This window comes from Pleurodeles waltl, chromosome 3_1 (assembly GCF_031143425.1).
Source record: "Pleurodeles waltl isolate 20211129_DDA chromosome 3_1, aPleWal1.hap1.20221129, whole genome shotgun sequence".
Classification (NCBI taxonomy): domain Eukaryota; kingdom Metazoa; phylum Chordata; class Amphibia; order Caudata; family Salamandridae; genus Pleurodeles; species Pleurodeles waltl.
In genome coordinates, this window is record NC_090440.1 from 419343832 (window position 1) to 419361516 (window position 17685).

Sequence of the window (17685 nt, forward strand, 5' to 3'; positions counted from 1 at the left end):
GTGAGTACACCGGGTGCACATGGAATGGGCGATGTCTGTGTGGAGTGGGGTGGATGTAAGTTGGTGGGGTGGGGGGCGAATGAGGAGTGCAACGCACGACAGATGAGAGCATGTGCTATATTGCAAGGTTGGGGAGGGGGGGCCAATCACATCTAACATGCAGTAAGTTGATGATTGTTTCCTTCCCACCCTGTACATGTCACATAGGTCAGCGCCCATCAGAAAGTCGGGATTTGGCGTGCCATCGCCAAGGAAGTCCGGGCCCTGGGGGTCGACGTCAGACGGGGCACCCACTGCCGCAAGAGGTGGGAGGACATCCGCCGCGGAACCAGGAAGACCGCCGAGTCACTGCTGGGGATGGCCTCCCAACCTAGGAGGGGTGCCAGTCGTACCCTGACCCCCCTGATGTCCCGGATCCTGGCGGTGGCCTACCCTGATTTGGATGGGCGCTTGAGAGCATCACAGCAGACACAAGGGGGTGAGTATCAGCACATTCAGCTATCTTTCTGCGCAGTGGAGGCGTCTGGGTGGGGGAGGAGGGTTGGGGGTGACATTAGGCCAGGGCGCTTTCTGTAGGGTAGTCCTCTCCCTTAGGCATGGCCCTGTGCTCCCGGCCCCCACATCCGTAGGGTGACAAGTCCAGCTATTGATGGTCCAGCCTCACACATGTGCGCGCTTGTCGTCTCCTGACCTGTTGTCCGAGTCAGAAGTACTGAGTAGTGTGCCCCGAATGCGCGGCTTAGTGCATGCGGCTCCTGTGTCTGTCCTCTCCGCCAACGGTGTTGACATTGCATGCACTCAACCAGGTCTTCTCTTTCTCCCCCCACCCTTCTTCTTCATCTTCTTGTGCATGTGTGCATTAGCATCATCAGGCGCAGGAGATTTGGCATCGGAGCACGAGGGAGCTGCAAGCCACAAGGCCCCGGTGGGCACAGGAACAGACACCGAGGGCCCAAGTGAGCCGGAGGGCGAGGGGAGCACCACGACGGGGACCGCTGGTGAGAGCAGCGACAGCGACACGTCCTCGGATGGGAGCTCCCTAGCGGTGGCGGCAACATCCGGGCCCCCCGCCTCTACAGGTACAGCCGCCACCCAGCGCACCAGCCCCGCCCTCCCAGCAGCCCCTCAGCCTACGCTCCGTGCCCGCTCACCCAGGAAGGCGGGCATCTCCTTCGCCCCAGGCACCTCAGCCCCTGCCCCTGTTACCCCTGCTGCCCTCAGTGAGGAGGTCATTGATCTCCTCAGGACACTCATTGTTGGGCAGACTACCCTTTTGAATGCCATCCAGGGGGTAGAAAGGGAGGTGCATCGGAGCAATGCCTACCTGGAGGGCATTCATTCGGGTCAGGCTGCCCATCAACGATCGTTCAATGCTCTGGCCTCAGCACTGACGGCAGCCATTGTCCCTGTTTCCAGCCTCCCTCTTCTGACTGCCTCCACCCTGTTTCTGTCTCCTGTTCCTCAGCCTATCCCATCCACACCATCTGACCAGCCTGCACACACCTCAACACCCAAGGGCAGCTCATCCAGACACAAGCACCACAGATCCCACAAACACTCACCCAAGCAACACACAGATGCAGACATCCCAACAGTCACTACCACCCCTGTGTCCCCCTCCTCCTCGTCTCCCTCCTCCCTCCCTGTGACGTCTCCACTCACACCTGCATGCACACCAACATCAGCCAGTGCTTCCATCACCACCACACCCTCCTGTACAGTCTGCACGCGTGCAGTCACCACCCCCACTGCCATTTACACGTCCCCTGTGTCCTCTCCCACTGTGTCTGTCACCACCCCTTCCAAGACACACAAACGCAGGCAGACACCCACCCAACAGACATCCACCTCACAACAGCCTACAGCACTTGCACCTTCACCCAATGACAGCACACCTGACTCTCCTACAACCACATCCTCTTCCTCCATTTCCATCTCCACTTCTCCTACCTTTTACCTTGGCCCGTAAAAACTTTTCCTGGCTAATCTTGACCTCTTCCCCTCCGATGACCTACCCCCTCCATCTGCAAAGAGTCCCAAGAGCACCACAGCCACCATCAGCCCAACTTCGGGTGTCACTGTTGTGCATGGGTTCTGGAGCCCACCCTTTGCCAGCAGTGACACCTCCATCAGCAGCAAGGACACATCCAGCCCACCCCCGGCAAGAGGACCAGGAAACACAAGGGCCGCCGTGCGAAGACGGACACGGCTGCCCCCAAGGAGCAGAGTTCGCCCACTTCACCAGCCACAACGTCTAGGGGAGGCAAGGGCCCGAGAGCCCCATCTAAGGAGCGTAAGGGCAGCAGGGCGGAGACGTCAGCCAGCAGGAGCGCGGAGCAGGTGGGCCCCACATGCCACATCCCAGCTGTAAAGGAGGACACCAAAGAGCCCAGGACTCCGTCACCGAAGGGCCCAGGAACATCACGGCCGGAGGGCGTCTGAGCACGGAGTCCAGGCCAGGTCTGGCTCCCTTGAACCTACTGGATGTGCACCGCTGAACAGGGCCCGCCGTGCAGAAGAGCACCGCTGGACAGGGCCCGCCGTGCAGAAGAGCACCGCTGAACAGGGCCCGCCGTGCAGAAGAGCACCGCTGAACAGGGCCCGCCGTGCAGAAGAGCACCGCTGAACAGGGCCCGCCGTGAAGATAGGCACCGCTGAACAGGGCCCGCCGTGCAGAAGAGCACCGCTGAACAGGGCCCGCCGTGAAGATAGGCACCGCTGAACAGGGCCCGCCGTGAAGATAGGCACCGCTGAACAGGGCCCGCCGTGCAGAAGAGCACCGCTGGACAGGGCCCGCCATGCAGAAGAGCACCGCTGAACAGGGCCCGCCGTGCAGAAGAGCACCGCTGAACAGGGCCCGCCGTGAAGATAGGCACCGCTGAACAGGGCCCGCCATGCAGAAGAGCACCGCTGAACAGGGCCCTCCGTGAAGATAGGCACTGCTGAACAGGGCCCGCCGTGCAGAAGAGCACCGCTGAACAGGGCCCGCCGTGCAGAAGAGCACCGCTGAACAGGGCCCGCCGTGCAGAAGAGCACCGCTGAACAGGGCCCGCCGTGAAGATAGGCACCGCTGAACAGGGCCCGCCGTGCAGAAGAGCACCGCTGAACAGGGCCCGCCGTGCAGAAGAGCACCGCTGAACAGGGCCCGCCGTGCAGAAGAGCACCGCTGAACAGGGCCCGCCGTGCAGAAGAGCACCGCTGAACAGGGCCCGCCGTGAAGATAGGCACCGCTGAACAGGGCCCGCCGTGCAGAAGAGCACCGCTGAACAGGGCCCGCCGTGAAGATAGGCACCGCTGAACAGGGCCCGCCGTGCAGAAGAGCACCGCTGAACAGGGCCCGCCGTGCAGAAGAGCACCGCTCCGCTGGGCCCTTCCTGTCAAGCACCGCTCCGCTGGGCCCCGCCGGCTCCAGCACCGCTCCGCTGGGCCCCGCGGTCTCAAGCACCGCTCCGCTGGGCCCCTTCATCTCAAGCACCGCTCCGATGGGCCCCGCCGTCTCCAGCACCGCTCCGCTGGGCCCCGCCGTCTCAAGCACCGCTCTGCTGGGCCCCTTCATCTCAAGCACCGCTCCGCTGGGCCCCGCCGGCTCCAGCACCACTCCGCTGGGCCCCTTCATCTCAAGCACCGCTCCGCTGGGCCCCTTCATCTCAAGCACCGCTCCGCTGGGCCCCTTCATCTCAAGCACCGCTCCGCTGGGCCCCGCCGTCTCAAGCACCGCTCCGCTGGGCCCCTTCATCTCAAGCACCGCTCCGCTGGGCCCCGCCGGCTCCAGCACCGCTCCGCTGGGCCCCGCCGTCTCAAGCACCGCTCCGCTGGGCCCCGCCGTCTCAAGCACCGCTCCGCTGGGCCCTTCCTGTCAAGCACCGCTCCGCTGGGCCCCTTCATCTCAAGCACTGTTTATGGTTCACTGTGCCCACCATGCCTCCTCCTTGACCAGTGGAGACTGTTATCCACTTGAGAGACTGTGGCTTTGCACTCCCCAGGATGGCAGAGTGGGCAACCCACCCACTGTAGAGACTTGAGAGACTGTGGCTTTGCACTCCCCAGGATGGCACAGTGGGCATGGTGGCCCCTTTGTGGATCTTGCGTCGTGGACTCATGTGGCTGTGGTGCCCCCCCCCTTCCCTTCCCCCTGAGGTGCCTGTAGTATTTTCATCAGATGCCCCTGCAGTGTTCTCTCCAAAGGACTCAGGTCTCCTGTGTGGGCTTTGCCCTTGTGTCGCTACACTGTAGCCCACGGACTGTTCCATTTGACTTGGATGTAGCGGACTAATTGCCTCGGTTCGCCATGGCAGTGTGTATAGTATTATTTTGTTATGGATATTTTGCATAGTTGCCGATACGTCTCAGAGTCTATTTTTTATATAAAAATTTGGTTCACAATTTAATTATGTCTTTGCATTTTTCAGGGGGGTTTGGGTGGTGTCACTGTGCATTGTTGCTCTGCATTGGTGTGTACATAGTTTGGGGGGGTGGGGGTCGCATATGTGTGTGCCCGTAACCTTTCCTCCTCCCCCCTCCCGTGTGTCGTAGGTGCAGTACTCACCGTTGTCGTCTGCGCCGGAGTTCGTACTCGTGGTAGATGAGCAGGTAGACAAGTGCAGGTAGGATGTTTAATTCGGGTTCCATGCTGTCCTCCATACTTGTGGAGTGTGTTTTGGTGAGCGTTTTCCCGTCCGTAGTCTGTTTCCGCCGTGTTTTTATCGGCGGGGCTCCCGCCCCGGAAAAGGTGGCGGATTGGTGAGTTGTGATACTGTGGGCGGTACATTGTCTGCCGCCTGCCTGTTGGCGGTGACCGCCGCGCTGTTTGTCTGTACCGCGGTGGCGGTCAGAGTGTTAATGTGGCGGGCTGTGTTGGCGGTTCCCGCCAGGGTCAGAATTCCATTTTTTGGACCGCCGGCCTGTTGGCGGGTTGGCCGCCGCTTTATCACCGACCGCCAGGGTTAGAATCACCCCCAGTATGTCCTGGGGGTGGGCACCCTGGGACACATCAAGGGACACAACAATGGCTCCTCGACGGGGACCCCCCTCCAACTTAAACAGGCCCGGGCTGGCCTTCTTTGTTTAAGTTCAGCCTTGGGGAGGTGGTGGTTCTCAGGGTTGCAGGATTGCCATGCACCCCCGCCCCACCCGTAAACACAACAGCCCTCATTATGGCCCTGGCAGTGAGTGATAAAGTGGCGATGATACCGCCAACGGGCTGGCGGTAATTACCACCAAATCATGACCATGGCGTTGATAACTCCCATAGACAGCCAATGTACCAACCAACCGCCAGGGCAGAAACAACACTCACCATGGTGGCAGGCAGGCGGACGACAAAGTACCGCCCACCACATTAGGACACATTAATCTGTCACGTTTTCCGGGGCGGTACCAATGCCATCAAAAGCCTGGCAGAAACGCATCACAAAAGAGAAAGGACTCACCTTTGGAGGCACAGGAAAGAACAACACCACCATGGAACCCGAACTGCAAGTCTTTCCAAAGCTCTTCTACATCATGCTCCACCTGGAACACCAACGCCGACGTAAACATTGACGGTGAGTACAGCCACCTAGCACACAAGGGAGGGAGGAAGGAAAACGAGAGTGACACACACACATGCACGACACACACACATCATATGCACAACCAGCTGCACATGAAAAACAATGGCACATGATACACAGCAGAATAATTCAAGTACAAAAAAAATGCACTAAGGTGAATGTATTGATATTAACTGTTAATAAATAATCCAATTGTACGTGAAACATCTATGTATACATGTACACAAAGGGCCACTGCCCAGTCCAATGTACTAAGGGCCCACATGGCCACAGGGCACAGTCCAAGGCCAAACTCGAATCCTGACATCATCCGGAGAGAACTCTGTAGGGGCATCAGTTTGCGAATGGGCTGGCACCTCAGGGGGATGAGGGAATTGGGGGGCAACTCTGCCGAATACATGAAAAATTCCACTGGTTCTGCAGGGGGCTCCATGCCCAATTTTCTCTCCTGGGGAGTTCAAGGCCACAGTCTCTCTAGTGGGTGACTTTCCCACTGGTTCTGGAAGGGGCTCCATGCCCAGTTCTCTGTCCTGGGGAGTGCAAGGCCACAGCCCCTCTAGTGGGTGATTTTCCCACTGGTTCTGGAGGGGGATCCATGCCCATTTCTCTGTCCTGGGGAGTGCAAGGCCACAGTCTCTCTAGTGGGTGACTTTCCCACTGGTTTTGGAGGGGGCTCCATGCCCAGTTCTCTGTCCTAGGGAGTGGAAGGTCACAGTCTCTCGAGTGGGTGACTTTCCCACTGCTTCTGGGGGGCTCAATGCGCATTTCTCTGTCCTGGGGAGTTCAAGGCCAAAGTCTCTCTAGTGGGTGGCTTTCCCACTAGTTCTGGAAGGGGCCCCATGCCCTGTTCTCTGTCCTGGAGAGTGCAAGGCCACAGTCTCTCTAGTGGTTGACTTTCCCAGTGCTTTTGGAAGGGGTCCCTCGTACAGCAGCTCCTGGAGAGTGGCCTACATGGCTTCCGCTGGTGGTGAGGGCTGCACTGTGGTGGCAGATGAGGTGCCTCCTGGGCAGCCTCTACAGGTGGCGAGGGCTTCACTGTGTTAGTAGATGGAGGTGCCTCCTGGGCAGCCTCTGCGGGTGGCGAGGGCTGAACTGTGGTGGCAGATGGAGGTGCCTCCTGGGCAGCCTTTGCTGGTAGTGATGGCTGCACTTCCTCAGCTGGCGGTGGGGCCCTGTGATCACTGGGGGTGGTGGAGGTGTCACCCTGACAGCCTCCGCTGGAGTTGAGGGCTTCTTCCCCTTCATGGCATGAGGCGTAGAATCCTTACCCTTCCTGGAAGGGGTTCAGGGCTTCTTCCCTTTCATGGCAGGTTGTACGTGTTCCTTAGCCTTCCGGGCAGAAGTCAAGGGCTTCTTCCCCTTCAAAGCAAGAGGTGCAGGCTCCTTTCCCTTCATGGCAGGAGGTGTGGGATCCTTCCCCTTCTTGGCTGGTGGAGTGGGATCCTTCACTGACTTGCCACCATGACGAGGTGGTGCCACTGTGTGGACTGTTTGGCTGGGGTGCTGGGCTGGGTCGTTGGGACCCTGCTCTTACGGGCAGGACAGGGGTGGGGGATGGAATAGGTCAAGTTGGACAAGGAGGAGGTAGGAGGGATGGGAGTGGAGGTTGAGGGAATGGTTGTAGGAGGTGTATGTCTGTTGGATTTGGCTGTTGGATGTGTGAGTGCTTGCGTTTGTGTCCTTTAGGAGGGGGGACAGACAGGGTGGGAGAGGACACAGGGAAAGCGTGCATGGATGTTGTGGAGATGTCTGCTAGTGAGGTGTGTGTGCTGCTTGGTGTGTTGATGCTGGTGGTGGATGTTGATGCAGTGCATGCAGGTTTGAGTGTGGACGTGACAGGGAGGGAGGTAGAGGAGGAGGAGGGGGGACAGTGGAGGTAGTGGATGTTGTTGTGTTTACAACTGTCTGGTGTTTGCATGAGTGCTTGTAGAATGAAGTGTAGTGCCTGTGTTTGCCTGTGCCACTCTTGGGGGCTGTTTTGTGTGCATGCTCACCTGTATGTGTGCATGGGATGGATTGGAGTTGAGGAGACTGGAACTGGGAAATGGTAGTCGGAGCGGGAACAGTAGAAACAGAGACAATGGCTACCATCAGAGAGGAGGGCAGAGCCTGTATCGATCTCTGTTGGGCTGCCAATCCACAGTGGATGCCCTACAGGAATGCACTGCTGCATCTGGGTTGCCAGCCCCTGGATGGCATTCACAATGGTTGAATGCCCTGCAGAGATGGATCTCAGGAGGTCAACAGCCTCCTAACTCAGGGCAGCAGGGCTCACTGGGGCAGGGCCTGAGGTGCCTGGGGCGAAGGAGATGCCCACCCTCCTGGGTGAGTGGGCAAGGGCAGCTCTCTGAGGGGCTACTGGGAGGGTGGTGCTGGTACGGGGGTGGCAGCTGTACCTGCTCCCTCTGTTGCTGGTGCCCCTGCTCCTCCACCAGATGATGCTAATGCACACATGGACAGGATGACAGAAGAAAAAAGGGGTAGAGAGAAAAAGGAAACACTGGGTCAATTACTGTACCAACACCACAGTTGGCATACACAGCACCATCACACACAGGGATAAGGGTTGAGCACTATGCATTGCACTGTCAGTGATTTGGCTAGATGCCATGGCAAGATGAGGGCCACACACCACCAACTTCACTCTTCCTGAGACCCTCAAAGCCCTGACTAAAATGGAATGCTAACAAGCTAGGTCACCTGCCTTTGCCACACACCCATTACCCTAGAGTTGACTCACACTGCAATGTTTGGCCTGGCCTTAGGGGCACCCGCTAACTAACATCCACCACTCGGATCCCACCCCACCTGCACAATTTTTCAATAATGGCCACTGTACTCACCCCTTTGTGGCTGCTGTGATTTCCTCAAGTGCCTATCCAGCTCTGGGTAGGCCACCACCAGTATGCGGGCCCTGAGGGGGATCAGGTTCTGATGGGCACCCCTTCCTCGTTGGGAAGCCATCCCCAGCTGGGCCTCCGTGGTCTTCCGTGCCCAGCATCTCAGGTCCTCCCACCGTTTCAAACAGTGGGTGCTCTGTCTGCCATAGACCCCCAGGGTCTTCACGTCCTTGGTGATGGCACCCCAAAATCCCTTCTTTTGATCTTTTGATGGGCGCTGACCTGCAGAAGTAATACAGACAGGAGAACAACATTAACCATACAATCCAGCCTGTCACACATATGGCCCACAAATCCTGTTTCCATCACCATTGACACACACACATCGCCCAGCGCACACCATGTACACCACCACAAGTCATTCCCCCCAATGAGATGATGCTTACACACACATCTCCATGCATCCTTCCCACATGCATTGTGCCTAAAGTATACTCACCTGTTGGTCTGGAGGCCCATCCAGCAGTCGGTACTGGGGTAGGACCCCATCCACCAGTTGCTCCAACTCCTCTGAAGTGAAGGCAGGGGCCTTTCCCTGGTCACATGGGCCATGGTAGGTTGCAGACACAGGTCACAGCAGCACACGCAGTGTAGGTGTACTCCTGTTGAAGGTCAGGAAACAAGTGAGGAATCAGATCGAAAATGGCGGTCACGTCCGCTGCGGTGTACACCGTCACCTCCGGTGCAGATCCCCATTGGCCACAGTACTCCATAGAGCCCCATATTATTCACTGAGGAATTGCACAGCGGTATAAGACCGCCTTCTGCCATGACGCCCAACATCGTCGGAATTACCTCACTTCCACCTGCCCCTACATACAGGACAGGTGGTTGCCATTTCATGGGGGAGGACAATGGTGATATCGACATTAACTGCATCACAGCCTAGATTAGCACATACCTCGCCATTCCCACTGTCCTATAACATAAATTCACTATGTACACTGCAGTTGTGGCTCCATTGTTCAAATTGTGACGGCCTACTCACTCTTGTGTCCCTTAGATACCTACCGCTGCGGATGACTAGGAGATGGAGACATACCCCCATGTACAGACCCCTTGTGGACTTGGCTAAACTGGAGGACAGGCACATTATCCTCACCTATAGACTGGACAGGGCCACCATAACTGAGCTGTGTGCCCAATTGGAGCCAGATATCTGCTATCCGTCATCCCACTGGGATCCCCCTCTTGTGCAATTGCTATCAGTGCCAAATTACATTTCTTTCCCCCAGGTGGAAGATTTGGCCACAGTGAAGGCCGGGTTCTTTGCAATGGGGCATATCCCCAATATTATTGGGGCAATTGACGTACACATATTGTGTTTGTCCTCCTCCCCACCAGAATGAACAGGTGTTCAGGAATCGTAAGAGTTTCCTCTCACTGAATGTGCAAATGGTGTGCCTGGCAGACCAGTACATCTCCCACGTCAATGCTAAGTATCCTGGGTTGGTGCATGATGCCTTTGTTCTGAGGAATAGCAGCATTTCAAATGTGATGGCTCAACTACAAATGCACAGGGTGTGGCTAATTGGTGAGCCTTGGTCCCCACCCGGTGTATGCTAGTGTATGCCTTCAAGTGTCATCCCTATAGCATTGTGTGATGCTAAATGTCATCCCTCAATACTTGCAGGTGACTCTGGCTACCTAAACTTATTGTGGCTGCTGACCCCTGTGAGGAATCCCAGGACAGGGGCAGAGGAATTTTATAATGAGGCACATGGGAAAACTAGAAGGATCATCGAGAGGACCTTCGGCCTCCTGAAGTCCAGGTTCAGGTGCCTTTGTCTGACAGGTGGATCCCTGTGCTTCTCACCTGGGAAGGTCTGCCATATAGTAGTGGCATGCTGCATGTTGCACAACCTGGCCCTCAGACGGCATGTACCCTTTCTGCAGGAGGAAGAGACTGGAGATGTCCCTGTGGCAGCAGCAGACCCTGAGGACAGTGAGGATGAAGAGGCTGAGGATGAGGACAACAGAACATGAGTTATCCGTCAATACTCCCAATGAGACACAGGTAAGACAGTGCAACTGCACAAGCTCGTCATTATTCGCAAAGTGTTCACGGCTAGTGGTGGGCGATAAACTCCGATATGCTAGCAGAGTTCATGGAGTTTATGCCACTCCACACTTCGCTTTAAGTGCGGAGTTTGTCAACAACTCAGCTAATGCCGCATGGCAGAGTTTACTGCTGCGCTATGATTTGCAACATGGTTTTATGTATATTGTTGATGTAATGTTTGATTTTCTGTTTCATCATCTGTGTCGATTGGTGGGTGGGGCTTGTTATCGGCCTGTTTTTGGCAGAGCTCCACTGATTTGTGCTATGGCAACAGTGTCAAGACTGAGGCTTCAGACTGAGAGAAGGAGCTACGACGAGGTGAAAGTGAAAGCCGGGGGGGAAAGCAGTGGACTCTCAAAAAGCTAGGAGTGTGTGTGACAGATACATGCTCTACCTGTTCCCCAGTGGCGACAACCAGCACCATCAAGCCCCGAGATACTCTGACTGCCGTGGGAAAAGGAACATGCAGCCATAGACATCTTAACTACTGGCAGCAGTACACTTCTTCTCGGACGGTGGGGAGCAGTGTACACATTGGTTGCAGTGATTTAGAGGTAGCACCAGTTTGTGCAGGGGAGAGAGAAGGTTAAAGGCAGTCTGCCATCTGCATGTTTTGGGTGGGAGTGAAATGGACAGGCACACATGCACCAGGGAGCTGAAGTTGCGGGAGAACATTGCTGGGACTCTGGAATGGACGGAGTGAATGGAGTGCCTGTCCAGGGAGAGAGCAGCCAAGAAGCTCCAGGCCTAGTGGAGGGTGGGGCTGCAGCATCAAAATAAAAAAGGGGAAGGTGCACTGTGAAGACTTTCACTACTCTACGTACTTTTCTCCGCAGGGTGATCAGAGCTCTGCGGAATAGAGCAGAGTTTTTATGTGATTCATCAGAATTCCTCAAAGTTGAACTCCTCGACCCCCGCCCACCCCTAGTCACAGCCACCGATGTACAAATTTGAATTTCCTTACATTTCTCAACAACTACTGAATGGATGTACACAAATTAACAAAACGCACGATCTGCTGAATAAAATCTACCTTTCTGCCAAATTTAGTGTAATTCCGTACAGTGGTTCAGGCTGGAGCTGTGTTCAAAACTTCCATGGGAAATAACATGCTTGATGGATCACCCCAAAACTTTCTGTGCACAGGAAGAATCACCAGTACACTTTTTTTTGGACAGTTTCGTTAAGATTCGTCAAGTGACGCCAAAGATATTGGCAAGTCCAAAAACACTTTTTCTATGGAAACATGGTCCTAACTATGACTACCTACTGGCAACCCCAAATGAGTAATGTTACTTTAGCCATGTTCTCAAAAAATATTATAATTTGATTTAACATTTTAACATCCTATTTGAGGGACCAGTGATATCAATCAATTCAACCATAAGACAGGAAGTGTACCCTCTAAATATTTTTTCTTCATGTAAAGTATCAATTCATCATATTTAGTTTACTTACACAGGCATATTTATTATTTCACTCTATGATCGGGCATATGATCACTGTATGTAAGGTTATGAGACGGTAGCTGGAAACATGATGAATTGCAGTGACTTGGCACATGAGATTCATTGTCTCATAAGAATGCAGTGTGGGGGTCTGATAGGCATTAACTGGACAATGACAATGAGGCTGTTTGTTGCATAGGTTGCATGGTTTTGGGCACAGTAAGCTGTACCTAGACATGCAAAGCTTTACCTTCTAGGGCACATACACGGACAGCACTGTCATTGTTCGCGCCAGGTCAACTAAGTGCAAACGGGGACAGTGCACACAATTACAATGAATGCGCAGCCCCCAGCACACCTGCAAACTTTTACTGCCCTGGGAGCAGTGCATTCAGTGAAATACAGAGCGGCAGCTTTGAAACCACTTCACGTATCTCTGTGCAAGCAGAAACCTGCTTGCATTTGAAAGATAGGTTGGAGATCCCCAGCAGGTGGGTGCAATGAATGACTGCACTCACCTGCAGGTGATGTCTAGGTGTCCATTGGATTGCCTGTGTTCCTATTAGAGTTCAGCTCTCACTTATTTGTGGTGCGTTTCCAGTTAACTCCCTAAGGGCATGTTTGTTTCTGCACCTGAAACAATAATATGGAACAGGGACTGAGGAAAAGTGATTCCTTCATTTGCATGGGGCCACACCACTCTGCAAAGGAGGGAATGCTCACTGAAGATAATGCTAGCACCACATATTTGCCAGCACTATCAGTATAACAGAAGGGGCCAAGCCTGCAATCTCTTCTGTAATGCCATAGTGCCACTGGAATGCACAAAGCAGGCGCACAATCTGTTGCACCCCTAGAGCACTCTGTGGAATATGGCCCTAGGTGATGTATGTGTCCATTCCAGTAATGGCTGTGCCCTTGCATAACCTGGCTGCATCTTACTCAGATAGCATTTAATTAACTTTAGTATTAATCTTACACCTATTGTCTTGTTTTTAAATTCAGCGAAGTATGTTAGTGATTATGTAATGTCCTGTGTGTTCAAGCTTTCACCAAAACGTATGATGTCACTTTCCCTATCACTCTTATGTTGTTGGGTGGATGCACTATGGCACTGCCTCTAACTGCACTTACATTGGATACAATGCCACGTCCTCTTACAGAATTATCTTTCTCTTTAGGCACAGTCCCAAAAGTCATGGATTCTGTGACCTGGCATGTCACCACATTTGAAAAAACTCCAAGGATGTCAACCTATCTCTTGGCGTTCATAGTGTCTGACTTTGATAAGATTGAACAGCTGAACAATGAAGTGCAGGTAAAGTCTTTGTGAGGACATTTAAACGGTCTTATAATTTGGCATTTAGGATAAAAACGGTTCTCCTCTTTCCAGATTCGGATCTGGGCTCGGAAAAGGGCAATTCAGGAAGAGCAAGGAACATACGCCTTGAATGTGACTGGACCTATTCTGAATTTCTTGCAAAGTTATTACAAGGTGCCCTACCCACTCCCAAAGTCAGGTAAGCTTGCTTAATGATTGTTTTTTAAACCTGTTCTTATGAAGCGTTGTTTAGAAAGGGAGTTCAAAAGAGGCTTGACTGTAACTGTCACATGCTATTCTTCTCATGAGTAGCTCTAATTTGAGATACTAGTTCCATAAAATGCTTAGGTTAAAGATATAAGCAGACAAAATTAGCAAAATTACAGAATTTATCCAAATTTTGGACTACGCGTTTGTATTTATCAGCGGTTCTCATACAGAATCTGAAGGAGTTGTATTATAAATATGTTTCAATAATATCCAAAGTGTCAGTTTTTAAGTTCAGTGTTGTAGCATTTTTAAGAGTTACACACTTTTTTATTGTATCACACCACACTAACTGTGCCTTTTTCATCAGAAAAAGGAACGAGAAGCACATGGACACGTAGGAGTAGTTTTAGGGGATGCTACAATATCATTTATGGGTACGGGTGTGCAAAATTAGTCTAGAGCACGCAAAATATTCGAAATAACCCCTTTATTTAATTTAGCTGCGTAGCGAAATCAGCTACAAACAAATCTCAAATTCAGTCTGCACTCGAGAGCCTTCTGTGTGCCCGTGTATCGATATTAATAGTATTGAGTACTGTGGCGCGACTATCAGGAGGGAAAGGTCCATTATGGTCTGTATGTCGTGTGCAGGCTTCATGTTGTATATTCACTATATTTGATGAAGCGTTGGCAATGCCAATGATGAAGTACAGGGATTAGACAAAGGTTTTGGTACTGAAGAAAACCTGCTGCCCCTGAGTAGTACACAGAAGGCTGAAACATGTCGACCCACTGATGCACTGATGTTATGGATCATAAGACTCAAAAATATATTTTTGTTTCTAATTCTGACTAAGGACTTTAATAGCGAAACAGAGTTAGGATCTGGAAGGCAATTGTAATCCTTCATTCTTAGTCAGGAGCTCGCTTATAAACTGCATCGAGCTCACCTACTTACACTATTTGCAGTGGGTGAGGATCCAGTGATAAAGCATGCCACCGGTGGTACTTGTGGGTGAGGATCCTACTAATATATCTAAGACATCCCAGGATCCCACTAATTTACCTGGCTGCGTATCCTACATTGATCTTTTGATATGTTGGAATCCCACAAACCGATTCTTTAGAGCCAAAGGGTTACAAAGGTTGAGATGAACCCTTTCTTGTATAGTTACTTATTGAGATACGGGCAGCTGAGGATTCCCCTTTCTAAGCTTTTCATTCCCCCTCAATGCGATAAATATCCAATCTTTGTTATACACCTCATCAACACATGTGCTGTTCCTTACATTGTCATTAGGTTTGGCGTTAGCCAAGACCTTTTGATTTTACTAAACTTATATGTATATAAACTTATTTATATGGGCTTTGGGCCATTCCTCTTCATCTATTGGGCTGTTATTGTGCCATTTAAATTTTTCTTCTGGTCTTTTTTGCACTGGATATCCGGTCAGTCCACTTCAGTCAATGACTGACTTCACTGCGAGTAACAGCACTCTACCTTTCCATATGGTGCACTTCCACATAAAAAGTGCCAGGGTCTACCATGGCAATTTGTGCTTTTTTTGACAAAAAAAATATTTGTTTTCTTTTAGACACTGCTTTTGTTTTAAATTAAGAAGGGCCCACAGCTTCCCCCACAATAAGGTTTTGTGAAAACTACTGCAAAACTAAACAAGCACTGGCAAAGCCAAAAGTTGGCCAGTCAACGCTAGATCTACTGGCTTTGCCAGGGGCACACTGTGAGGGTGTGGTTTGGCATGCTTTGTGTTCGCAAATGCTTAGGCAACCTTTCTGTGTGTAGTTGCATGCACCAGAACAATGTGTCACTGTGGACCGGAAGCTCCATCCCGATCATTGCAGTCCTAGATGAGTTACCTTGATGTTAAATGCATCTAAACCTGTACCTCTGGATAGTCCCATGAATGAACTGATTAGGACTGAGACAAGCTAGCTGGACCGTCTGAAAGACTGTCTGCCATGTGCATATATCTCTCTATTGTACACATGCTTGTGTTCTCTTTTGTAATTTGTAATAACCATTTTTTTATTCTGGAAATGATCTCTATATGACTTTGATGTTTAAATATTTCTACTTGAAGGTAGATTGTAACTCAAAGTTTAGATGCCATGTAGTAACTCAGTATGTTCAAAGAAAATACTAAAGAATGAGCCTTAATTTTTTGATACAGTTAAAGGTTCTTTGAGAAAGTCTGGTTTTATGTTTGCCTACACTAACGTGCTAGAGCTTAGGGGTATTTCCAGAACACACAATTTGATGTTAATTAAAGAACGACCCCAGGATCCTTGCTTCAGATTGATTGTGGGAGAAGGCAATTGCCTGAGTGGTGTGTTTCATAACAACACTATAAGGCTATTCTTTAGATATGACGAGGACTTAGTCCATTAACAAGTGAAAGTATACATCACTTTCTGTGCATACAAAGATTTCTCTTGTTACAGAGCAGGTAGCACTTCCGGACTTCAGTGCAGGAGCCATGGAGAACTGGGGCCTGATCACTTATAGGGAGACAGCACTCTTGTACAACCCAGTGGAATCATCAATTTCGAACAAGGAGCGAGTGGTTACAGTGATAGCCCATGAGCTCGCCCACCAGGTACTGTGTGTTACAGCTCTCCTTTTTCCCTTCATGCATTTCGTACAATAACACGAAGTCTCAGAATAATTTTGATTTCATGCATGTGTGAAAGTTTAGTTAACCCTAAGGTATGAACTCAATCCAAAAGGGGGACGTGATATTTCCACATATATTGTCAAAGCAATTGTTCTGCTTTGTGTTCATATGCAAACATCATAAATAATTATTAACCAATAGAGAGTAATTGTTGTTTTTCAGAATGGAATAACAATATGTGAATAAGGTCATTACCGATCACAATACAAACTGAGAAGAGGACATCCTCAGTGCACAATAATATGGCACTATTTGAGATCTCAGATATTGACATATTCTTATCCAAATATATCAACTGAGAAGCACAAATTTGAAGAATAAATAAGACGTTTCAATTTGGGGGCAATCATAGCAGGACATTGATGGCACTGTTCAAGAATATCTAACAAAAGATGAAAATTGGCATGTGTTTCCAGTAAAACACTTGCCTGTTTTGTTATTTTCATGAGCTCATTTGAATTATATTGTCCAGCCCAGGTGATTTCAGTGCTATACTCTGGTTACAGAGCATATGTTACAAGTAACTGGTCAAATGGTGTGTATATACAAGTAGTAGAGGTGAACGTAAAATCACTAAGACAGTTCAGCTGTTTACTGTCTTTAATGGTTTTTACTTTTTTCTAACCCCTATTTGGTTTTGTTGCTCTTCTTCAGTGGTTTGGAAACCTTGTAACCCTTAAGTGGTGGAATGATATTTGGCTGAACGAGGGCTTTGCTTCCTATGTTGAATACCTAGGAGCTGACTATGCTGAGCCATCATGGAATATTGTGAGTACCCAGAAGAACATTACTGATTGCTTTGTTATGACATGGATCCAGGAGTCTTGACTTAGGTTCTGTTATGTACAAAATACAATAAGAAATACCCCTCATGTATTCCATAGTTTGACAACGGTGGCTGTGTCCCTTAAGAAGGTATTATGTGATAGATTGTATGCAACAATTTCAATTTACTCATTAGTTACTGGATATACAACACAGTGTAAAGTCATCAGATTGACATAATCACAATAAACAAAACCTCTGAACTATTTTGGAAATCACTTTCCAATAGAGGTCCTCCACGTAAACAACTGTACAGTAATATGTGTGTTGACCCACACCTGGAAGCCTTAGTGTCAGTAAGTAGCATTATAACTAATGATGATTATGATGATAACTCAGTAGCATACTATATCTACCAGTAATAAATCACTGTATTTGTTTACTGTCTTTTTCCTCATTATTTTACCGAGTGTACATTCATATATAATGGAAAATAACTATGCACCTGATTCACAAAGGCAAACCTAGACCAACAGTTTAAGTTTAGACCTAAAGTCTAACTTTACTTATAGCAAATTTAGACTTTTGGTCTAATTGTAGACTTTGGTCTAAATTTAGACCAAAAGTCTAACTTTACTATGAGCAAAGTTAGACTTTTGGTATAAGTGTAGACTTTTGGTTCAAGTTTAGACCAAAAGTCTAACTTTACTATGAGTACAGGTAGACTTTAG

General features: G+C 50.5%; 1 protein-coding gene across 2 annotated transcripts in view; it reads left to right on the forward strand.

Annotated features, from left to right (window-relative positions):
• LOC138284182 (aminopeptidase N-like) overlaps window positions 1-17685 on the forward strand; it is a 260695-nt gene that overhangs the window by 12128 nt on the left and 230882 nt on the right. For both annotated transcript variants that reach the window (XM_069222680.1, XM_069222679.1), the window contains exons 3-6: window positions 13144-13280; window positions 13356-13482; window positions 15957-16111; window positions 16844-16957. In XM_069222680.1, coding sequence (XP_069078781.1) covers window positions 13144-13280; window positions 13356-13482; window positions 15957-16111; window positions 16844-16957 — 533 coding nt within the window. The remainder of the gene's footprint in view (window positions 1-13143; window positions 13281-13355; window positions 13483-15956; window positions 16112-16843; window positions 16958-17685) is intronic.